The sequence below is a fragment of the Perna viridis genome, chromosome 5 (genome assembly GCF_037379345.1).
Source record: "Perna viridis isolate PV_CMFRI_1.1 ecotype Kerala chromosome 5, ASM3737934v1, whole genome shotgun sequence".
NCBI lineage: Eukaryota > Metazoa > Mollusca > Bivalvia > Mytilida > Mytilidae > Perna > Perna viridis.
In genome coordinates, this window is record NC_142449.1 from 7089302 (window position 1) to 7114946 (window position 25645).

Genomic DNA, 25645 nt, shown 5'->3' on the forward strand with positions numbered 1-25645 from the left:
TTTGTCATTTATAAATATGGGTGTGTCTCGTTTGGGTTACTCCTGCTACACCACATGGTGTAATATTTTGATCTAAAGTTTTTGAGGTCTCAAATGAGCAATACATGGACTTTGGCATTCCCTGACATACCGATCCCCATCTCTTATCTGTAACTTCTTTTACACCTCTGAATTGAATTTAATGAAACTTTCGCAGAATCTTTATTACAAATTCCAAATTGTGAACCTGCTATATGGTCAGAAACAAACATTTTAATAATTTCTGAAAGCTAAGTTGAGTATAAGTGGATTGATCTATTTACAATTATTCCACAAGGGAGGTGTCATATTACAGTAGGAAGGCTAAGATTAACTACTAAAAAGAGGCCACTGCCAGCATGCCCATCTTTCTTCTGCAGAGGGTTTTCTACCACCAGATTTGAAATTGTGTCCCTAAAACTCAAGGTTATATATATTTTAAGCTATGTTGATGAGGTTCAAAAATGGCTTTTGAACCCTTAGTTTCAAGTACTAGTGGCCTGGAACCCTGACTTCAGTTCTGGTCGAATTCTTTTACTCTGACAAATGGCTCATCTTAATCAAAATTACAAGCAGTATTGAGCAGTGATGTGTCTATATTTTCAAAAAACTGTTTAGAATTTTAACCTCTGCAGTCATATCATGATGATTCCTGCAGAGCATTTTATTTTGTTCATGGGCTGCTGTTTATGAAATGGCACTGTTATCTTCTACTTTGTATGCATAATAGTCAATGGATTTTATCTATGCTCCAAATTCATATTAGTTTATATCAAGTTTCAAACTGTCAAAAATTAGACTTGCTTTTGAAAAAAAAAGGTAAAAACTTCCAGTTCTTTGATAAGCATAAAATTACAGTATAATTAGATTTTCTAATCTGTATTAGAAGATATAAAAGTAGATTTTTATATTATCCCTAAGTATGGGGGCAAGGTACATGACTACATGTATATAGGAAATCGTGTCTCTCCATTTGTCTTTCCACATATCATATTAACTCAACTTTCCTAGACCCCCAATGGATTTTGTTAAAATTTTATTGGAAGTTTAGGTGTCAAATGTAGATCTGTATGACGGATTATATGGTTAATACTCTCTGATGATTGCATAAGGCAATAATCCAACTTAGGTTGTTACTACATGTTAAAACATTGTTACCACAACTCCTCTTAAGCAGCATAATGGATTTCAATGGAAATTTGTGAGAAGGCTAGAGATCATATGTACTAGATATGAATTAATGATAATTAATATCTGATGTCTGTAATAACATATGATCTAACTTGAGGGTTTAACATTTGAAACATGAGGCATTCCCTGTATAGTATTTCTAGTCAGTTTTCACAATGACCAGTTCATTCTGAGTCAGAAACCAATGTTACTGAACAAAATATAGAGTTGGATCAGTGCATATTTGCCCTAACTATTCAGTTTTCAATCTCTGTGGTTCTATCAAGCTGCACTGGACAGATGAATTTGTTTTAAGAATATTAGCATGATTCTTTTAATATATTATCTAGTTTTTGTTCATTTCATTGATCTTAGACTCTTCTACTGTAGGTTATACAAAATGTATTTAGACTCTGCAAAATAATTCTTCCGTCTACTGTTTGTCCTAGCACTGCTAAAAAAAATTACTTTCACTATATTAGATCAAAATAATGATATTAACATGTTTTCCTCTATTATCTGTCAAATTTCTGATCATTTTAGGGTTTGTCACCTTGCTGGACAGCTTGCCCAAAACCTGAAGGAACGACAACCAGAACTAGACATCACAAATAAAGATGTGTTATGTGTGGAAATGGCTGGTTTATGTCATGATTTAGGTACAATAATTATACTCATTTAAAGGCTTATATGTTGAAATGGCTGGTTTATGCCATAATTTAGGTACAATAATTATACTTGTTTAAAGCCTTATGTGCGGAAATGGCTGGTTTATGTCATGATTTAAGTACAATAATTATACTCATTTAAAGCTTTATATGTTGAAATGGCTGGTTTATGCCATAATTTTAATACAATAATTATACTCATTTAAAGCCTTATGTGTGGAAATGGGTGGTTTATGCAATTTAGGTACAATAATTATACTCGTTTAAAGCATTATGTGTGGAAATGGCTGGTTTATGCCATGATTTAGGTACAATAATTATACTCATTTACAGCCTTATGTGTGGAAATGGTTGGTTTATGTCATAATTTAGGTACAATAATTATACTCATTTAAAGCCTTATATGCTTAGATTTATCATATCAAACATATCTGATGTACTGTTATGGTTGACTGATTGTAATTATAGTTTACAATATACTATATGCTTTGTTTATCTTGTAATGCTCAATTTAATATGAAATTGAAAGTAAAAGTTTGGATGGTTAAAAAGTACTTTTATATAAGAGATGAAGTTGATAACATTTTATATGTATAATTTTTATGGCTACTTTTTTCATAATTTATATTGTAACAGTTGCCACAATGTTGTTTTACTGAACCTCTGTGTGTGTGTGTTTGTCTGTCTGTTTGCTACATCTTTTCTGACTTCAGCATTATTAAGTGCAGACTAAGAAATTTTGGGCATATTACAATTATTGACAACCTATAATACATGTCAGAATAGAATGAAACTGTACAAGAATTACAGTGTACAATATGTACAAGGTACTTAGCATATTCAAACAAATAGGAAAGGACCTCATTATAATACTGTATAATAACAGTTAAATCAGATTTACAGTAAACTGGGAAATTTTAGCCTTGTCTTTGTCAAGGCTTGCACATACATATGTAGTTTTCACAATTCACAATTGTTCCTCAAATTGAATTATATTGTTCTACTTTGGTGTTATAGATCATACTGCAAAAATTGTGAAAATTAAACTGCTGTGAAAGTTTCATGGTTAACATTGTCTAATAAAATTAAAGAAATTTTTGTATATAGCTTCTGATGAGAGATTTAAGTTTAACAAAATTATGGTCAGTTGATATATTATTGGTAAATAGTGAATAAGGTCAATATACATGTTCTTTTGTATCATCTTTCATGAACTTTTCCTTATTGTAGGTCATGGTCCATTTTCTCACATGTTTGATGGTAAATTTATGCCAACAGCACGACCTGATATAAAATGGAAGGTTTGTATATCCTAGTTACTAGTCTTATACTTTTAGGGATTTGACCTTACACAGAATGAGGGACTATATTTGGCTTAGTTTATTGGAGATATCTAACTACACGAGTTATATTGTAATTTGCATCTAAACTAAATTTGTCATGACAATTGTTCAGTTTGCTTGTTAGTGACTCTTTGTACATCATATTTAGAGCTATTGATTGAAATTTCACCACACAACCGTTTTGTTTATACACCACTCAACTAGTGGATTGTATATTAGAATCAGAGAATCTGTTTGTCTGACAGAATTTCGTTGCAATTGTCTTGACTTCCAATTGATTGATTAACTTCATATTTGGTATGTAGGTTTGTATAGGTGGGGTATAAATTAGAAGTTGCCTTGGTTGCATTTTGTATGATTTGGAGAATATCTAGCATGACAAAAGATGCAACTTGATGATTTAGTATATGCCTGTCACGTGACATACATACAGTATACTGTCTCCTCTATTCAAATATTGTATGTTAATATAAGAGATTAGAGTATTTTATTTGTGGAATTGTGTTTCACATTATTTTTACATTTTTTTTTTCTCATAATTTTGGTTTCAGTTTTATTGGACTTTAAAAGCTTTCATTAACCTTCTTTGTGCAATAGATCTTATTGGGCCTACCTGACTTTTTCTCCTTTGAGTGCCAAGGGATAGGCTTGTTGGCCCGATGATTTTTTAATGACATCAGAATAAATTGAACGTCACTGTAGAGTATCATAGTCAGAAAGACAGAAACATGGGTTAGGTTTTGAGTGGTTCTTCCAGAAAAGGCAGAAGAAGACTAAGTTTTGACAAGTAACTGGCTGTGTGATGCATATCTTTTATTGCTTTTGGTTATTATTTGTTTTCTTTTTTTGTTACAAACAGTGATTATTTTGTTAGATAAACCATGTAGGATTTCTATTCACTGTTAGCATACACAATGTTCAGGATCACATAACCATTTCTTCTTAAGCCCTATTCTCATGACAAAAATTTGCTTACAAGAGCTTTGCATACTTGCAATTCAACCAGATATTTGCATACATGTGCAAAAGTCAATTTGCTAAGTGTTCACATGTCCTTTTCAAATCAGCATGTCAATTAATGAAATCTTAGGTGTTTTTCAATATTTTATGGAGTGGGCCCTCAATTATAATATATGATCTTCTATCAGGTTATTATTCATATTTGATTTACTGTTAAAATTTCCATAACCGCAGCATGGATTGTAAACCCGAATACACTAAGTAGGCCCTAGGCTAAGAAATTATTTCAACTGCAACAGTATGATTGGTAACTAACTAGGTATATTTAGGACAGCGTTAGGTATATTAAAAACTAATCACTAGGACAATATAGGCATATTAAAAACTAATCACTAGAAGGACAATGTTAGGCATATTAAAAACTAACCACTAGGACAACGTGAGGCATATTAGAAACTAATCACTAGAAGGAAAACGTTAGATATATTTAATATATTAAGAGGAGTCTTACATGTAAAACTGTATGATAAATATAAATCAATCACATATTCTCACATCTCTCTCTCTTTTTTTTTAATCAGGGATGGTTCCCAAAACAAACTACATTTAATAGATTTATCTATTTCTTGCTGAAATAAATTCATGCTGAGTCTTTTGGGTTTTTATTTTCCATGCAACATTTTTTCTATTATATTTCACACTTTGTTTTCTAAGATCCAATTTAAAAATTGCTCTCAAGCATTAATCATTGGACTAACCAGAGCTAATTTCTAGCCTTGCACTAGGTAGAGGTACACCTTCTGTATTGTTTGCAATCTAGTTTGTATTGATCAAAATTTTAATACAATTTTAAAAATTGAAAAAGAGCTTTAAGTCAAAACTTGTTTTTGTGACATGAAAAGTCCAGCTGTATCACATTTAATAAAACATTAGAGGTTGTCATGTATTTACATCTTTTTAAATTTTGACAAAGTAAAGTTTAAATGTACAAAGTATTTAATAAAATGTTAAAGTGATTTACAAAAATATTGCATATAATAGCACTTCGGTGGTTACGTCTGAACAAATTAAAATAAAATAACTCAGGAAATGATGTTCAAATGTTCAATTACTATTTTCAGTTACTTTCTTTGGAAAACTATCTAATGACATCAACAATGAAGAATAATTCAAAAAACTGTTTTGTGATGTTCTTTATTCATGTGAAAAACATTTGGACCTATCCTTATGCATGCATAGGAAGGTATTACCCAAACATCATGGTACTCGGAGGGTTAAACAATACAATTTTATGTGTTTTATCAAAGCTCATAATTAACTTTTTTCATTATGTCTAAAAACGTAATTTATATTTTTTACTTTAGTAGTTTTAAGTTTTTTTTAAAAATTAGTTTTAAAATTATTTCCTTCACAGTTCAGTTAATAATAATGAAGAAGAAGTTTAGTTGATACCAGCAGTATTTAGAACTGAACATTATTATTTTAGCATGAAGATGGATCTGTTACTATGTTTGATCACATGCTGGAGGAAAACAATTTGAGAGAAGAGTTTATAAAATATGGATTGAATGAACAAGATATTACATTCATAAAGGAACAAATTGCAGTACCTCCGAAAGAAAGTGAAGTTGTAAGTAATATATACAGGAAATAGAATTTCAATTAAGTAATATATAAACCACAGGACTCAAGAAGCAAGAAGTGACACTTACTCCAAAGAAAATTATAGTTGTTTATTTGACAGTTTTATTTTTCTAATTTTTTATCATTTTTCACACCTCATGTTTCTCATCTCAAGAGAGAATTCTCAGATGCTGATAGGTAGAAATACAATGGGGCAATTGGTTGTTGAGTGATTGTGTTGCATTGTCTATAAAATCTCAGTGGTCAAAAGTGATTTTATGACATTTCTTGCTTTGTTCTCCTAAAACAACTAGTGACATCATCGACAAACAATAGCTGGAATTTCTGCCATGAGGTATATGCCAAATGATGCATTAAAATATATGTTGTGAGAATTTGCAATTAGATTTTTTTCCATTTTGAAAAATTAAGAAAAACAAAATCTACATCTTTATCTGATTGATTCTGAAATTTCTCTCATCGCAAGAAATAAATTTTGATATTAATATTAAAAATATGAAAATTCATTTCTTGTGATGTGAGAAATTTCTTAACTCCCTGTCGGGGAAGATTTCATATTTCTATTGTAGGAAAGTCAGTTTTCCATTTTAAGACAGAAAAAACAAACTAATCTGGAGCTACTAAATGAAGTTCCTTAACCATGTAGGAATTAGTTGCAAAAAATAGGCTTTTTATGACACTTAGCTGTATATAGCTTTAGTATCTGTGTGCACATCTCCATGAAATTGTACAGGGTTTCATCTAACCAAAGGAAGTCCAAATTTAAAGCTGTATGAAGGTTCAGGATTAAATGTTGTGTTTGATGCTATCTGTCCATTTGACCACATGTAGAATAAATCCTGAAATCTATGATTCATTTTACTAATTTTATATTAGTATGATTGCAGTAGATATTTTGTATTACAGGAATGGTCTGGAAGAGGAAAAAAGAAATGGTTCTTATATGAGGTATTGCTATTTATAGAAAGCAGATATTAGATAAGTTGGTTTTTAGTATATATTTATAAATGTTTACTAATACACAAAAATGGTATTACAAAACATGCAAAAACATTGGAAAATTTGATTATGTGGAAAAGCATCTGGGAATTGAATGATGGGTTTACCTATGGATAAAAATCAGTTGCATCAGTTCAAGCTAAACTACAATGTACATGTAGCTATACATGTATTCTACACTTTTGTATAACATGTAGGTATGTATCAAGTATATGACTGGTCTTACACCCACTTCTATCACAAGGAGGTTTGTTAGATGTATATGACTAGATTTATGGTCACTTTTAAATACCACTCACAGCCAGTCTTTTGATTTCACAGTTTTTTTTTCATTTTTGAGAAAAGAATGAGTCTTAAATATATATTTTACTTTTACTGATTTATTAATTTATCCGACAGTTCTGAATAAACAAAGACAATCTACATACACAATGTAGAAAACTGAATAAAAAGATTATACATAAAAAATAAAGAAACAAGACATCACACAACAAAACTAAAGCACGAGCAATGTAAACTCTTACAAAAACCAGGAGTGACATCAGGTGCTCTTGATGGGTAAGCATGTTCTGCTCTGCAAGTGACACCCACCATCTTTCCAGTAAGTATTATCTGGGAATAATCTAGCAACAATAATTAAGCTATTGTGTTATTTGGCCACAAAAATATAAAGATTGTTTATCAATTACCTTACATTATGTATAGCAGTAATATCCTTATTATGTTTGTAGCTATTCTGTTGATGTGGTCAGATTCTCTCTCTATATAGATTGTTGCCAACAAGAGGAACGGTATTGATGTCGACAAGTGGGACTATTTTGCCAGAGATTGCCATGGCCTGGGTATAAAGAATAACTTTGATCATCTTAGATATATGAAGTTTTCAAGAGTACTGAATGTTGATGGAAGCTTACAGATTTGTTCTAGGGTTAAGGTATAGTACTGAATGTTGATGGAAGCTTACAGATTTGTTCTAGGGATAAGGTACAGGAACTTAGAGTAAAAAATGTGTACAAAATAAGTAATTTATAGAGCATATCATCTGTTATTTATTGTAAGGATTTATTTTTTTGCTTATCCAAAAGTTGTCACTGTTGTGCATCACAGGTACAAAATTAAAATAATATGTCCAAATTATTTAATGAAAGACTTAAATTGTTTTTCCTAAAATTTCATAGTGGCTGTATTAATGAACATAATGACAATATTGTTTATTTTTTTATACGACCGCAAAAAATTGTGGTGGTATTATGTTATGATGTTGTTATTGTCATTGTCATTGTCCCTAGCAACATTGCTGTCATAATTTTTTGGGTTCTGTGTGATAATTTTAATTGTAGTGAACTAAATGTTAATATGAAGTTTTGATATATTTTGCTATTTAAAATTGGGTCACTGATCCCTACCATACTGCTAAAAAAGGGGTAAAGTAGGTGTTAATTTAAAAAAGATGTAGAAAATAGAAAATTATTTTTCATTCAATTTTGACAATGTATTTATATGTGTTTTATATGTAATTTTGTTTTAAGAATATTTAACAGACTTAAAAACAAGATTTTCTATCTATAGGGTCCTGGTAAGGCCACACCTTAAAAATTAACTTTTTTATTTCTGGTCTGATTTCAGTGATTTTGTTACCCTTTTATTGCAGCCAACTGTTGGCTGTTTCCCTTGGAGACTTTTCCCAAAGGGAGGAAAATTACCAATTGTCAGGCATAATTTTTTGAAAATTAGGTAAAGAAGCGAGTGAAATGTTCCTCGAGATTTTATATCTGTGCCCTAGTACTTCATTCACTTCTGGGGAATATATTTTTTTTGACAAGTTGAAACCTAATGAGTATTTGTCAGTTTGGTATCAGTTTTCAGTTCTGAATCAGTAATTAACTGTATATTTCAACCAGTATTGGAATATTTTTTACTATTTTTTAGTAACAAGGAGTCAAAACGTCATTTTTAAGACTTTTTCTGAATTTTTTCATCTGATTTCAATAATTTTTTTTTTGTAAATTGTTCCTCTTTACAAGGGTTTTAAGGAGTATGGTAGTAAATTTACTCATTAACAGTTTTTGAGATTAGTTGGGTACAAAAGCATCCTTGAAAATAAAACTTTTTTAAAGATTGAATATCTAAATACTGTGCAATATTGTTTCCAAACCAGTTGTTGTGTCCATAATGAACCGTTAGTTCCCATGTTTAAGTGTATCAAAGACTAAAATTGTGTCCACACTTGCCCTGAGGGAACATAATTCAACTGTTTGGGGTTGTAGCATGCTGCACTTTGCAAAGTTTTTTTATTGCTATTAAAGTTACATTTGCAAGTAAACATTCATGCGAACCTAAAAGGACTGTTATAAAACTACCCTAGTTCGATATACAAGACTATAAGGGAATATATATTCTGAAACATATATTACTGTCTCTTTATCATATGCAAATTATAAGTATATTTATAATGCCATTATTGTTTGCAAAATGACCTGAGCAGGTGAAAATATAAGTAGAAGTCTCAAGCCAAATGTACATGACAACCTTACTGTTTACTAGGAAGCTGACACACTTTACAGTATGTTCCAGACAAGAGCTACCTTACACAGACGTGCTTATCAACATAGAGTGTGTAATGCTATAGAAATTATGTATGTATTTTGTATACTTTATTATAGAGCATTATTATACATATATATTATACATACACCTCAGAATGTGAAGACTATTTGCTATACTGCTCCATCAATCATATTTTATACAGGGAAGATAACATAAGCATATTAAAGTCTGTAATATTATTGCGTTAAAGCGTATCGATACATGGTGAACATGATGTTCTTCCATTCCTCTGTTACAATATCAAGTGCTTAAGTCCTCCAAACAGCTTCATGGATGTTTTTTGACACTTATTAAGAATGAATTTGTACATCTGCTATTTTAGTTATTGAACTGAATGTATATAAGGATTCAAATAGCAAAATATAGACTTCTACTCATTTACTCCGTGTTTTATTTTGAAAACTCCTAAATTTTTAAGGATTAAGGAATGAGTATTAAGTAATGTCACAGTGAACCTGAAATTTTGAATTTCTTTCTGAATAAACTTGGTATTCTGTGTGAATTTACTGTAATTTTGCTATTGACTTCAATATTATACATTTTTGTATCTGGTGATCATTTACATGATGTTTTAGTGCAACTTCTAATTAAAACAGTTTTTGGATTTACATATATGTGCATTCATTTCATTAGGGTGTGGGTATCCTTTTTCTTGTAATGCTCATAGTAATTAGGGCTCCACCTTAGGTGGGTTTCCCTATAGTGATCAGTCTTTCTGTCCGTAACAAATTTGTGTCCGCTCTTTGGTTTCAGTTTACAACCCCATGTCGTGTTGTAAAGATCATGTCTGCTCTATATCTTGAGAACTGTTATGATTTCAAAGTTTATACTTGACATGTATATTAACCAACACCATAGGTTGTGTCATAATGTATGTACAACTTCCTAGGTCAAAGGTCAAGGTCAAATACTTTGGTTTCAGTTGACAATCCCATGTCCTGTGGTAAAGATCGTGTCCGCTCTATATCTTGTGAACTGTTTTGATTTCAAAGTAAATAGTTAAAACGTATATTAACCAACACCTGAGGGTGTGTCGTAATGTATATACAACTTCCTAGGTTAAAGGTCAAGGTCAATAACTTTGGTTCCAGTTGACAACCCCATGCCCTGTCAATGTTAAGTAATGCCACAGTGAACCTGAAATTTTTAATCTCTCTCTGAATAAACTTGGTATGCTGTGTGAATTTACTGTAATTTTGCTATTGACTTCAATATTATACATTTTTATATCTGGTAATCATTTACATGATGTTTTTGTGCAACTTCTAATTAAAACAGTTTTTGGATTTACATATATGTGCATACATTTCATTAGTGTATGGGTATCCGTTTTCTTGAAGTACTTATAGTAATTAGGGCCTAGCCTTAGGCGGGTCTCCCTATATTGATCAGTCTGTCCAACCGTAACAAGTTTGTGTCCGCTCCATATCTAGAGAACCGTTATGATTTCATACTTTATACTTAACATGTATATTAACCAACACCAGAGGGTGTGTAATAATGTATGTACAAATACGTAGGTCAAAGGTCAAGGTCAACAATTTTGGTTCCACTTGACAACCCCATGTCCTGTGGTAAAGATCGTGTCTGCTCTATTTCTTGAGAACCGTTATTATTTCATAGTTACGTCGATGTGTCATAATACCCCCAAAAATGTTTTTATAAATTTTATTCCACAATTTTCCTGATACAAGTAATTTGCAATTGCTTCTTTTTCTTATTTAAAGTAAAACCCATACATCCTTTTTCAAAGAGTTGCAGACCTCAGCAAATTTTCATGTTTTTAACATTTAAATCACATCCTTTTTTGGTGGGTCATAATAGATTGAAGGCATAATTCTAAATATGTGACAAATAGCTATTGGGCAGCACCTTTAAAACATATTCAAACATCAACCCATATATCCAGAAGTCACCTAGTGGTCAACAATGAATTCACACCATGCAGTCATATCACTATTATACTATGAAAGCAAGTTCAGGATATTTATCAGTTTTCACTGAAAATCTTAGAATAAAATTGCACATAACGAGACTTTGTAATAACTTCAAATAATGCTTCATATCATCTTATTTACCACGTTATTGACAGTGGGGCCCACAGAGATAGCTCCCATCTCAATGATATCTAATTATCTTATGGTATATATAAAAACTGAAGGAATCAATCCTGGAAAGAAGGAGGTGTATACATGTTTACAGACATAAACTGATCCTTGTCACTATAATTGCCATCCATAATTTTTTCCTCGTAACTTTTACACTGTAGATACTTGTCAGAGCCACTTGGAAACTTGAAATCAGATTTCTTATTCTCTACCATCACCTCAGAAAAGAAATTAAACATGGAATTAAAAAAAAATTGTTCTGTTTACCTAAGGTCATGTTTTTGATTTTACCACTTTAAATCATGGTTGTTGGTTTGAATTATGTGCTATTTATTTTCAGGATCACAGATGCCCTTCTTGAGGCTAATGAGAAACCTATTGTTCTAGGGAAGGATGGGTAATTATCTTGTTTTGTAATATAGTTTTTATACATTGAAATGTGGTTGTATAGAATTATGGTGATGAACATGGTCATAATCCTGGTCATTGTCAGGGTAATTGTCATTCAGTATTTGTAATCCAGACAGTAGCTTAAGTATCCATGTAGTGATCTCACTATGTTTACCAATAAAGGAAGGTTATAACCAAAACTTTTCTAATCTGTATAAATTGCTTGACCCCTGTTTGTTTGAATTCATCATGGATACTTGGATTTTGCTGCTAAGCTTATACTTAATTTGAAATTTTTTATATTGCTTTATAATAGGTAAATGTTCAATTTCACTTTGAAATTCTTTAGTCCCATACATAGTCACAGAAACTAATGCAGTGTCATTTTTTATCACAATTCAAATTCAGAGCTTTATCATCTTGAATGTTGTATCAATACCTGCCCAACAGGGTCTGTATTCAAAGTTGACCTATGCAATCATATCAAGCTGTCCTCATTGAGCATTTTATTCTTAATAATAATAAGATGTCTACATTAGAACCTGTTATCAGTAATTTGTATAAAATTCCTTTAATGTATACAGTACTTTCATGGAGAGCCGGTACCCAATACTCATCCGGCTATGGTAACGCCTTGTACGGGCAGAATAAAATAAAAGCAAAAAAAAAAAACTGAGAAAAAATCTAGTAAATAGATCTCTAAGATCATGCCGTCTGTAGGCTATTTCTCCAAAACTAGTACTAAGGGTTTTTTTAACGTTCTTGACTATCTTGTCAGGTATCGCACGGACAGTGTCTCCAAAATCGCAATCTGTAGTATTTATTATTGTTTATATGACTGTTTTTGTCGAGGTCTGCATCAGAATCTAATCCGTAAAGCGCAATCACCGATTATTTTGTGTTGAACAAAAAGCTAAACACAGGTGAAGATTCTATGAAAATGTGTTAAAATAATGCCATTCATATTTGGAATTGCCCCATACCCGATATTTGTTGTGATTTGTGCGGACGAGTTTAGGATTTTTTAGTGTAGTCAACACGTGAAACAAACTTTTACAAAATATATTTAAGGGACGACCATTCAATTCGGCAGCGTGGGGGACTTATGGTAAAAATATTCTGGCAACCCTAAGTTTGAAAAGAACTTGTCTGGCCTTTGCTCCCAAGAATATGAAAAAAATATTGGATCGGAGATTCAACACTGCTATAAATAATAATAGAAAATAAATACATTGTAATGTTAAAAAAATTCTGTCTGTCTAATAGTCAACCAGACTAAAATTGCCAGCCTTGTTCTTTTTCAGAAGCAACAAATTTCTTATCAGACTATGAATTTTAGACCAACATTTCACAATAAGACACATGCAATTGCACTACATGTCACAGTAATAATTAGGCAATAAACAACAACAAAATTTTATTATTAAAATTATTTAGTCAGCACTAGGAACCACCACATGTGATGGAATTTCATTTTAATAAATGTTTAGTTTTGTTCCTATGCATGTGTTAGGTTTCAAATTTTGTAACAAGTAAATAAAAGCCTAAGAACAAATTATGGCATTTATCAAAATTTTATATATTGTTTTGTTTGTTTGTTGGGGTCTGAGCAGCAATATTTCAGCTATATTCAGACAATGAACATGAAATGGATGATAAAATGAACATGAAATGGAAAAAAAAGGATGGGTCACAAGGATAATAGGGTCGACAAATTTTGATTGCCACTGGAAAAAGGGGAGATGGGTAAGATCGGGCAATTTAGCCTCCTGTGGCGGAGCACAAAGGTTCCTACTCCTATCAAATACCACAGCATGGTTCTTTAATGTGCGAGGAACGTGGCATCTTTCCCAACACGGTGCACCACTATGGTTTGCGGTCAGGTTTTCCGTATTATTGCCTGACAACCCCAGGATGTAACATGCCAGGGGTACCCCATTCCACCACCTGGGGCACACATCCCAGTTGCTCTGTGGGCAGAGCGCCTAGCCCCCAGCTAGGTTTCTGAGCACTACTTAGTTGCCTTATACAACAAGTTTAGCGCTGCTTTTAACACCTGGACCTGCACAGGGCCAAAATTTTATATAAAATGGCATTGTATTAAACAGTCAACAAAGTCTATCAACACTAGTCTAGAAACTGATTTGGTGGGAATCATGGGGAGCTCCTGGATTTCAGGGTTTTGAGACTAAATCAGTCATGATTCATCATATACTTTCTGATATTACTTGGATCTGCAAACTGACTTGATACAAGAAATTATTGGGTTAGTTATCAATAGGCATTCACCTCTGGTAGGGATCCCCTTTATTCAGGAAGCCAATGAAATAATGTTTTATGGTGGCATTGCAATGACCAGAAAATTCGTATTACTTATTACCCTAGTAACTATTACTGTAAACAATATTTTGTGGTACATGTAAAGCGATATCACAAATCTTAAACAATTATCCTGAAATGATATGAATAAATCAATAATGTACTTTTCTTAAGCTACAAGTAGGATTTGCTGCATTCTCATATATATATGTATATTGTCTACTGTCATGCTGAAGAACAAAATATGGGAAAACCATGGTGCTCTTATGAATTATGCAGCTGATGTTAGTCTTGTCTTGTAAACCTGTTACTATAAAGTAGTATTATAAAATAAAATATATCACATTGATAATAAACAGATAACTAACAATACACTACACAGAGAGACTTAATATTGAAGAAAACTGACAAAATTATTAATATTTCGAAACTCACCTTTGAAGAATTTATGTAATCTTTGATAATTATGCACACAAAATGTAAACAAATTATTCTTGTGATATGCCAATCTACCCTTGTCACATCACTTCGTTGTTAAATTCATATGCTAAATTGTGACTGGATGGTATTACAAATCATGATGATCTTTGGTCATCCAATAAAATTGTCCCCATTTAATTAATACTTTTCACATTTCAGATTACTAGCATCATATTCTTTCATAAATAACAATTACTGATAAAAGGAATAAATGACATTTTGTTTCAGATAGTGTCTTCCATCATTGTTAATATCAGGGCTTGCCCTAGTGGGCTCACCTGAATGAACAGTAATGAAGTCACTATCAAAAACAAAGTGCTATGTATTTCTATACTATATCATAGCTGGATTTTCTAGAATTCTATATTATTGAACACTTAGAAACATATAATATTAGTGTTTTTTTTCTCCCACCATCATTATGTATTAATCATGTTACTAGTCCTGAGGCATGTTGAATAAGACAAGTTCCACTGTGTATATTTTCCAGTCAGATTTTGGTTTGAGAAAATACAAGTTGTCAATGTAAAAATTGTGGTATTATTTTTGTATTGTATTTTAATTGAAGATCATAAAATTTAACTAGTCAAATGCTGTTTTCTTATTTGTCATTCAGTGATGTGTTATTTTTCAGAAATCTTGTGAAGATATCTGACTGTATTGATGATCCTGTAGCATTCACTAATCTTAACGACAGTATAGTCCATTCCATATTGATGACAACAGACGAAGATTTAGCCAAATCCCGTGCCATTTTGAACAGAGTTTATCAAAGGAAATTGTACAAGTGTGTTGGGGAAACAACTCCTACTCAGAATAAAACTAATGTAAAAATCCTTGTTGTCTTAAAACATTAATTTTCAGTAGAAAAGCATTGTTTGAACAGCATTTCTTTTTGAAAAAGTATGTGTATATATAGACATTAACTGTGTATTGACTAGAAATAAAAACAATAAACAGATGAGGCTTAGAATCAGTGTAAAATGTGAGTCTTGTCAAGCATTTTTTCTGATTTGGGTTGGAATTTGCATATCGATTTTATTTCTAGTCAATATACAGTAATTTTCTTTATACTGCAATCCTTATGATTTTTTAATCAAATTATATTTTTATACTACTTGTTTTTTACATTTCTTCCCTACTTGTGGCCCCTATTAGTGTCGCGATGATAAACAGGTAGTTCATGTTTGAAAGTAGGAGGGGCTAAAGTGTTATATACTGTAAATAGAACAATAACAGTATAAATATTTATTCGTTTGACCATTTGTGTTGTGTAGTTGTAGGCAAATGACCTGTAGTTATATGAATATTCATATTTCTTTGAAATAAAAATTCTTATTATAACATATAAATGATTTTCAGTATATAAATCATCTAATAGTCAACAATCGATCTTAGGTAGAAATGATGCAGAACATAACAATTAAATCAATCAAATGTCTAAATATGTTCCAACATCACCAAATGATAGTAAATTAGTTGAGAAATGCCATTCTTATAAATTGAACACTATAGGTATTTTTAATCCTCTGCTCTCACTATGGTTTTTCCAAAGCTTGAGCTGTGCTCACTATGATATAAAACTTCACCAGAAAAAGATTTTACTGAAAAGAAATCAAAAGTTCTCTTCTGTGTGACTTAGTAGGGGGCAAATATTTTATAAGGAAAATCGATATTTGAAAAAAACAGCAATTTGAAACTATTTAAGGAAAAAGAAGCCTTATATGAATGAAACTACATGATGATGTATGCAGTTTTTCAAGTACCCTTCTTATGGTTCTATCAAAGTAAATATTTAAAATTAGATATTGATTTTTTGTGGTAGTCACACTGTTTATATTAATTAAAAGATACAAATAGTTAGCAGAAATTAGTTTCGTTTAATGTAAAGGATGTTTTAACATACATGTGCATTATACAAGTATGAATCATTTCTCAGAAAAGAGGTCTTACTTGTCGTTTGACACTTATTAAGTGCATATACTTCAATTATTCTATTTGAGCAATCTTCATGCATTGCAGGTATTTTTATAAATGATATACGGTCACTGGCAGTATGTAACAAGTTCTGCCTACTTAACTATGGTACCTATTTCACTTACCATCACTACAAAGGGCCACTAATGTGGTGGAAAAGTTTATAAACATATTTTAAAAAAAGTTAATTTGAAAAAAAAAAACATTTTAAAAAAAAGATTGCAGTATGAAGACAATAACTGACTAGAAACAAAATAAGGAAGAACCAATAAAAAGAAACACCACCCTTGGCAAAGTGTTGCATTTAACCCTGATACTAGGCCTTCTCTGTATATTGTTTTTATTTCAAGTCAACACACTCTTACATTCTTTATTTATGAAGTGTTTTCTGAGTTAAAAGTTTTAATAATTTGTTTACAGAATGATATAGAAGAAATCCGACAGGGCATTGTATCTAACATTCCTGAGGATTCCAGAGATATACTTGGAGAACATGATATCGTTGTACATGTAAGTTGGTTTGTTTTCTGTACAGTAATGGTTTATTAAAGATATATGTCAAGTCACAAATACATAGCATCACAAGCATCAATTGAAACATAGAGGAAGACAAGTCTTAAAGAGTGTACACCTTAATACATAGTTGTGTTACCTACTAAGCACTTTTTCAAAATGCAATATTTATTAAATATTGTACATGTAAATTGTAAAGACTCAAAGGACAACTTGTTTACACTTGTTACATAAATTCACTCAAACGGATCTTAATTTTTTTTAAATTTTCCTGATCACATCACTTTAGAATAGGCCTCAAGTGCAGCTTTATATCTCTAGTAATGACTTTACTTATATAAGATAGACACTACAAAATTACGAAAATATTCAGTACATTTAATAATATTTCTGATTCTAAGGAAAGTTTGCTTTTCTAACAGCATTATAACTGACCTTGACCTTGACCTAGACTTGCCATTCTTATAGATTAGCAGGATTAGTATTGTAAATGTATACACTAGTTATTTAAAAATAAAGGTATATCAAACGATATGTATGACTCCATACATTAAATGATACAGTTATTTATAAGTTGTGTTTTCCTTACAGTTGGTTTACCTGGATTATGGTATGAAGACCCAAAACCCGATAAAGAATGTCAAGTTTTATAATAAGAATGATGTCACAAAACCCATAAGTCTCGATGAACAGCATGTTAGTATATAGTATTTAATATTATGATAGTTAAACAAATTATATCATCAGATTAGTTTATACTGTTATACCTCATTATAATAGAAGTATTTTATTTTTGTTTCAAAGTTATCTTTTCCAGTTGTGAAATAAAAAGATTAGATATGAAAAATTGCAACATATGTTTTCAGATGTTTTAAAACATGGAAACATGTATTTAGGACCATTATGATAAAAATATATTTTTGTGCTATAGTAAATACATGAAATCTTGTGTATTCAAAACTCATTTGAAACAAAAAAAAACACCAGTTTTTCAGGTGTTTTCAATAATATGAAAAATCTATGTTGCAATTTTTCCTCTACTTAACAGTACAATAACTTCTATGATTAGATCTGTTGTGTTCCTCAATCTAGGTATCCTTGATGTTACCCAAGGTGTTTGCTGAGCAACTGATTCGTCTGTATTGTAAGAAAACGGATGAAGAGAGTATACGAATTGCCACGCAGTGTTTCCAGAAATGGTGTGATGCTAAAGGCATGCTAGCTGTATGTATTTAGTGTTTGTTAAATGGGTTGTTGAATACAAATTAAGAAATATTTAGGGATACAGGGGCTGCTCAGTAAAGTTGTTCAGTCATGATTTTAGGGATACAGGGGGCTGCTCAGTTAAGTTGTTCAGTCATGATTGTAGGGATACAGAGGGCTGCTCAGTTATGTTGTTCAGTCTTAATTTTGCAGTGCTACAAGTTCACTTAATGAATATTGATAATTTAAAAAAAAATGAAAATAGAACTCATAAAGGGAATTGTACAATGATATTAAAAATTTGATGTATATGCACAGTAACACTAAAATTTGTGGCACTCAAGAAGCTAAAAATCCCCTTTGTAATACAAATAATGATGTTTCTACCAAGAAGAAAAGCACAGACTTCTTTGTTATTGTTGACCATACTGAGGTTTAAAAATAAATCATTTGGTCCAGGTGTCATGTTTTAACAGGTTTTGCTATGAAAATATAGATTTCGTCTTAGAAGATAAGTACAGGAGGGATGCTTGAACAAAACAATTATTTTTTAAACGTGAAAGGCCTATATTAAATTAAGTGAAGAAAACAAGTGCCTTATATGCATAAAGGTGCTTTTTTTGTTGGAATATATGAAAATTTCAAAAACTACTGAGAATATGGCAAAACTACTGACTACTTGATATGGAAACTACTGTGATCACTGATATGTGGTAAACAGGTCTGTACCATGCAAATTACATGATTAGATTGGACCTATTAATTTTAGTTGCCACATCATGGATTACCTACTGATGTGTGCTGTTTGGTAATACAATCTTTAAATAATGTGGTATTGTTTTTTTTTATTATTTCATTGCAGTTTCTTTTTATTTCAAATATCTAATAATTTACTTTATAAAGGAAAGTCTTGTTTCTCAGGGTTTCATATTAACAATGTTTTTGTTGTATAATGGTATCATCCACTATTCCAAAGATTCTTGGTTTTTGTACAATTTTTTAAATATTGATGAATTTTCATGAAGTTTTACATCAAAGTTCAATACCACAAAAGGAAGGGTTGGCATATTGTTCCATCTGTTAGGAAAAATAGGCCAAAAATATTAAAGTAAGGGCAAATTTAAAGTTTTTTTTTGCCAATTTCATTGTATTCAGAAACTTATGCTGTGTTGAAAATGTAACAACAATCCAAAATTAGAGCTGTAAAAAGCTTGAATGCTGTTTCTTTAATTGCCCAAACTTTTCTGTATTTTTTCAAATGCATTTACATGTTTATTTTCTAACCAGGAGTTTAACTTCTATATTTGACCAGTTATTGATACAAGTCCTGTAATGTAAAATTCGTCACCATGGATAAAAGACAAACTGACAAATTCAGGATATTTTAATAGTTTTTTTTCTGTTCAAAACCTGTGTAAATGACCAGAAATATAGAATTTCATTAAATAAACGATTAAAACAAATCATAATGTATTGTAAGTCTGAGAAGTAAAAGTGAATTTTCTGTTAATTTTTCTTATTTTCTCAATATTTCAGAAATTTTATGATATATCTTTAATTTCTAATAATTTTGTCAAGTATTAGCCCAGAATATATTTATGTAGTTTGTACAGATCTGTTTTTCAATGCACACACAGGCATCATTTGATTTAAACCAAAAAAATGGGTTGTCCTTGTTTAATTTTGAAAAAGATCATATCTGACTGTTGTTAGGTTAACCACCTGGATGGTCTTACGGTAGGGTGCATGCCTCGAGTGCAGGAGGTGGTGGGTTCCAATCCTGGCCATGTCACACTGTAGACCATAAAATTGGTAGTCACTGCTTCTTTTCCAAGCAGGCAATATTCAAGGGGATAGAGAGATGACTGGTTGACTCTGAGTCAGAATTATGTGTCTAAGTAGAGTGGTATGCCTCTGACTCTGAGAGGGAGACTTGCAACTGAGAGCTAGCACAGTAAAGTTCTATTTTCAATTGTTCATGTCATGAAACGCATTAAATATATGCCATAGGATATTAAACCATAATAAATCAATCAATGTGATTGGCTACTTACTGCTTGAACAGAAAATGCAAAAAGATTTATTCATTTAGTTTGATCAAATATTGAAGAAAAAATTTGCCTGATTTCATTTTCCTTTTACAAAAAAATATTTAATTGCTTTCTTTTGCTATATGAAAATATCTTTATGTAGGGTTCTCAACTTTATCTGTTTACTTCATTATGTAATTAGATTTTCAATTTATTATTTCAGAAACAAGATTCATTGACCCCAGACAAAAGGAGTGACTTAGTCACTCCGGTAAAGGATGATACAACTGCAGTAAACAAGACAACGCCAGTCTCTGCTGGAAAGTTTAAGCAGAGATTGTCATTTTAAAGCCACTAGAAAGTGGAACAGTCAGTTCCATACTGTAAAAACTATCAAGTGAAGAACTGCAAAATAGCTGTATAGGTGTTTAAATTGACTGCTCTCTGAACAAATTTTATGGTGAACATTTTTATTTTCCAAGTGGAATACTTTTGGTAGAAATCATAGCAGGACATTAAATTTATTTTATTTTATTAGATATTTTATTTCAAACTTTTTAATCATTTAAATACTGTAATATTATACACTGCTATAGATACCATATCTTTTCATTTAAAATTTTTATCCTGTAAAATCAGTGCTATAACATGAATATTTCCACTTAAAGTTTCATTTGTAGACTTTCAATGATGTCTGTAAGTGCTATATGTAATTGAGCTCTTATTTGAGCAGGTTATATTGACATTTTACAATAATGTCTTGTTAGGTAACACCTAAAATCAAGGTGCTTTTGTTAAAAATGTAGGACATTAACCACTTGTGCCAGTAACCATCATTTCATAAGACAATTTATACTGTCTGTGCACTTACATTTTAAATTATCTTTTATTTTAGTACTATATTTAAATTTTTAGTTAATTTTTTTTTTAAATGTAACTTAGTCAACTTTGTCCAAAAATTAGTTAAAAATGTTTTTATAAAGTATTGCATGCTTTTCTCATTATGTTATTTTGAACAAAGAAGGTACATGTAGTTTTAACTTCTCAAAGCCTAGAATCACTCCAAAACATTAATGATAACAATACAGATTATTTCATTTTTAAGTTGTATTTTTAGAAATTCATTTACACTTTTTTGGTAGTAATCATAATATTTGGAATAATTTCTGAATTTACTGTTTCAGTATTGTTCAAGGAATACTTTTAGTTTTCATTGGTTGTCAGGATATCTTTTATTTAGTATTTTATTTGTCATGGAGTTTCCTTTGATTATGTTTGTTTACCTCCTTAATTTTGTTTAATATTGATGTAGACCATCTTTTACTTGTAAATATCTATTTTAGAGACTGTCCATGTAAAAAACAAGTAGATATGATATGGGTGGCACAGGGTAAATTTTACCCAAAGGAATTTTTTGTTCCAAATTGTAATGTTTATATTATTATGATAACAGAAAGTACAAGGATTTGTCTTATTCAAAATTGGAAGACTTGGGATATATGTTTTGCCCATTATTGTAAATATTGTAGTGCTTTTTATGAAATTTATTTCAGTCTTATCACATCAGTAAATTACAAAAAAACCATCCATTTTATAAAAAAAAAACACATGAGTTTGTGATCTCTAATAGATGAAAATGTATTGAAAATAAAATTTAGCATGTGCCACCCACTGCCCATGTCTTCCATAGACACCCTCTTTAAAAATATTTAACCTAAGATTGCTTTATTTGTTGTGGACAAAGTATAGTCCGAAGCTGAATTAAACAAAATTGTCATGCTGCCTAGAGATTCTTGTGGGTGCTTTCTCAGAATATTATATTTATTTTTATGATGTTTAACAAATGTACTCTGTTCCTTTCTTTATTTGCTCTCATGTAATATCTCCAGCTTTATGTGCTATATAAAAAAAAAACTGTATGTGAATTGATGCAATTTAGAACTGAAAATTGAAAAAAAAGTTGTGTGTGTTATCTTTTATTCTCTTGAAACCAGAAAACTTCAAATTTTGTAATCAAATGTGATTAATATGATTGCATACATATAGCCACATTATTCTAACATTCAGTACCAAGTCTTAATTTGTTAGTTTAAAATATAAGGGTGCACTCCTTATGTCATTTACATTAATTTTTATCCAATATATACCCCTCCATATCATTATACTGAAATCCTTTTCCATTTCTGTGATACTGTTTTTAACATTTGTACACACTTGAAATTTTAGATGTGCCAAATATATGTACCAGCCTGTTATATTGTTATACTGATTATAATATGAATTTCTATAGCGGTGTAAAATTATGTTATAATGTATTTTAATCTTCTTCAATCTGTCCCGTGTTGATATTTATCTACTTTTAAATACCAATCCATGTAAAAGTCAAGCACTGCCAATAGTACAAGTGATTCACAAAATTTTCAAGTATAAAACAGCATAGAAATGAGAGAAATTACTGTTGGCATAATTTACTTAGATTTTTTTCCATTTTAATTTCCCATTTATATTTCCCTCTTTGTATCATTTTAGAATTGATCTCTATTGTGTTACTATGACATCAACACAATCAGTACCTCACCAGAAATACTTGCCAAACATGGGTACTTTTATTATTCACTGTTTTACTGAATTGTGTTTTATGTTATTTTGTTTAACTTATATTCTGTTTATATTATTCTGTATTCTATCCTGTGTTATTGGTTACCTTTAATCCTTGTTGTTTTTGTTGTGGCTTCATTTGTTTATTTCCCCATTGTAAGAATCCAAGAATTTCTGGAATTGAATAAAAGTGTGATCTATTCTCCAGTTAGCCCTTTACATTAGACAAACTGTCAGATTTGATGGGTTATTGAATATATAGTAGTAATTGCGAGTAGTAGTCCTCTGAAATATAATCTCAAATATATATTTGGTATGTTCAGTGTTATAATTAACATATTTTGATTAGTTTTTTAGAACCACCCTGCAAGTTATATCAATTAATTTGAAAAATAAAACAATATAAATGCATTTTTTCATGCTCTCTTCAAGTTGAGAAAAATCATCAAATTTCTATTAAAGTAACTTAAATGAATTCCCTCCAATTATTTATATCTTCTATATATTTCCACACCGGTAAAACTTGTAACTCTTGTGAGTACATTATTTTGAACTACTGACACTAGTTAACACTATGGTGATTATGTAATGGTATTCCTGTCCAATGTTCAATAATTTAACCAGTATAATTCCCTTCACACATAGGTAATTACTACATGTACTAGATTTTCATTTCAGGTGCAAAGCTTCTAACATAAGAATACTGTGCAGAATTATTATACATTTGTTATTTAACCTTCTTTGCTTATAGATACATTTAGTTTTGTATCAAAACTTTATTTTTCATTAAAATAAATTGACTAATATTGTAAAATAAGGAGTCAACACACCTGAATGTTAGAATATACCTTCATTATATTACCATGCCTGGCTTTGCTTTGCGATTATGAGAATTGTGATTTTATGATATTGATGATACTTGATTTAGTTGTTAAGATTTGTGTTCTAATTTTTTCCCAATTTAATGATAAAAAGTAATTAGTTTTGTTTTGACCTCAGGTATATTACTTGCCTTGACAACAGTCATTGGAAACCCTCCATCATTTAGAGCTAGTTCTATGAACATGACAGGGCATGTTTCACATACCTCCAATTGTATGTATGCTGTTGTTCTAAATTGTTTTAAAATAGTAACTTTTTTTAGTCACATTTAGTATGGTATATTCTCATATGGTTATATACATTTACTGCACTATTTTTTTAACGCTTTAGATTTTTCACAGTTTTTTTTGTGCACATGACGAAAATTAATATCCAAAAGAACCTGCCTTGTCATGGTCAATTTTTCATGTTTTCAAAAATTTACTAGGACATACATAGAGTGTCAGCTAAGATAAGTTTGTTTACATTAATGTTAATCTGCCAACTGGATAAATTTATCAAATTACCTCTGGTGTAGTGTTTACAGTCATTTGTACCATTTTATTCTTTTTTGGCTGTATTTTTAATAATAGTTCGGTGCTGTCATCATCCATGTTGATTTTATGGTTTAATGGACACTTGCCTTTCAGGCATTGTTGTAGAATTGTGTCTGATGTTTTAAGCCTCTATATATATCTATACTGTAATGTTGCTTGTTTGTTATGAGTGCTGTTAGTCTTGCTTGTTTTCTCTCCTATAAAGTTTTCCATTACTGTTTGTTTATGACTTTTATTGACGTCTATGATTTAGTCTTTGTATATTCTTTGCATCTTGATATAAGTAACTTCTGATAAAAATTCACAAGTCAGATGTCATTTGCCCTTGTTTTCACACTTGAAAAACCATGGATTTTCACCGTTGTATCTGACCTTGAACCTTTTTGTTGTCGCTGCAAATCAAGTAAACCTTACTCCTGCTCTATGAAGGTCTATTTCTAATATAATGACACCTTCCCAGAAATTAAAGGTTGTTGTAAAAATGGAAATGATTTAAGTGAAATAATGGAGTACTATTTTGTATGAACTTTAACAAATTGAAGACCAATTCATATGTGATAGGGCATAGATACCATTGAGTGATCCTTGTGTATTCTAGTTCTAGGTCACATCAACGTCTCTAGACTTTCAACTTGTTACTACTGACTAAATCTTGTTGACATATGGTCTGTCATTATTATGGTCTGTTACAAAAGAATCAGTGTTTGATTTATACCTGTTTATGGTCTATCAATAACAATTAGAAGGTTAGTACATTTTAGAAGCAGTATAACAGTTATAATTCCTGGTGGTATTCAACATGTAATATTTTCTCATCAAATTCAGTTCCGTAGATACTGTTTCTGATAAGGTTCCTTTAACTTGCTGAAAGACTAACCAAGGGAACCAATGTTATAGCGGTAACCAAAAGAATGTAATCCAGAGACAAAGACCAGACATGGAAAACAGACATACACAACAAATAACATAAAGTAACTAAAATCATACATACAAAGTAACAAAAGCAAATGAGTAACTCGGACTCCACTAAAAACTGGGAGCATGGACCAGGTGCACCGGTAGGGTAAGCGTCCTCTGCTATTCTAGAAACACCCGCCGAGTTGCTCATAAAAAGTCAACTCCAGGGTAGACAAACGAGGGAAGGAAAACTATGACCCGTTGAATAAATCAGTTTTCATGGTGCAGATAGATACACCATAA

At 30.9% G+C, this 25645-nt stretch overlaps 1 protein-coding gene across 5 annotated transcripts in view; it reads left to right on the plus strand.

Moving 5' to 3' along the window:
• The window catches only part of LOC148615774 (deoxynucleoside triphosphate triphosphohydrolase SAMHD1-like), a 49357-nt gene extending 24692 nt beyond the window's left edge, over nt 1-24665 (plus strand). For 4 of the 5 annotated variants that reach the window (XM_088582357.1, XM_088582358.1, XM_088582360.1 and 1 more), the window contains 12 exons: nt 1732-1847; nt 3087-3157; nt 5646-5789; nt 6710-6751; nt 7572-7736; nt 9347-9438; nt 11858-11914; nt 15341-15533; nt 17104-17193; nt 17788-17892; nt 18289-18420; nt 20653-24665. In XM_088582357.1, the coding sequence (XP_088438483.1) occupies nt 1732-1847; nt 3087-3157; nt 5646-5789; nt 6710-6751; nt 7572-7736; nt 9347-9438; nt 11858-11914; nt 15341-15533; nt 17104-17193; nt 17788-17892; nt 18289-18420; nt 20653-20778 (1333 nt within the window). In that variant the 3' untranslated portion in view covers nt 20779-24665. Of the gene's footprint in view, nt 1-1731; nt 1848-3086; nt 3158-5645; nt 5790-6709; nt 6752-7571; nt 7737-9346; nt 9439-11857; nt 11915-15340; nt 15534-17103; nt 17194-17787; nt 17893-18288; nt 18421-20112; nt 20354-20652 lie in introns of all 5 variants that reach the window. The other variant, XR_015922057.1, reaches the window with a different exon arrangement.
• The last annotated feature ends 980 nt before the right edge of the window (nt 24666-25645 follow it).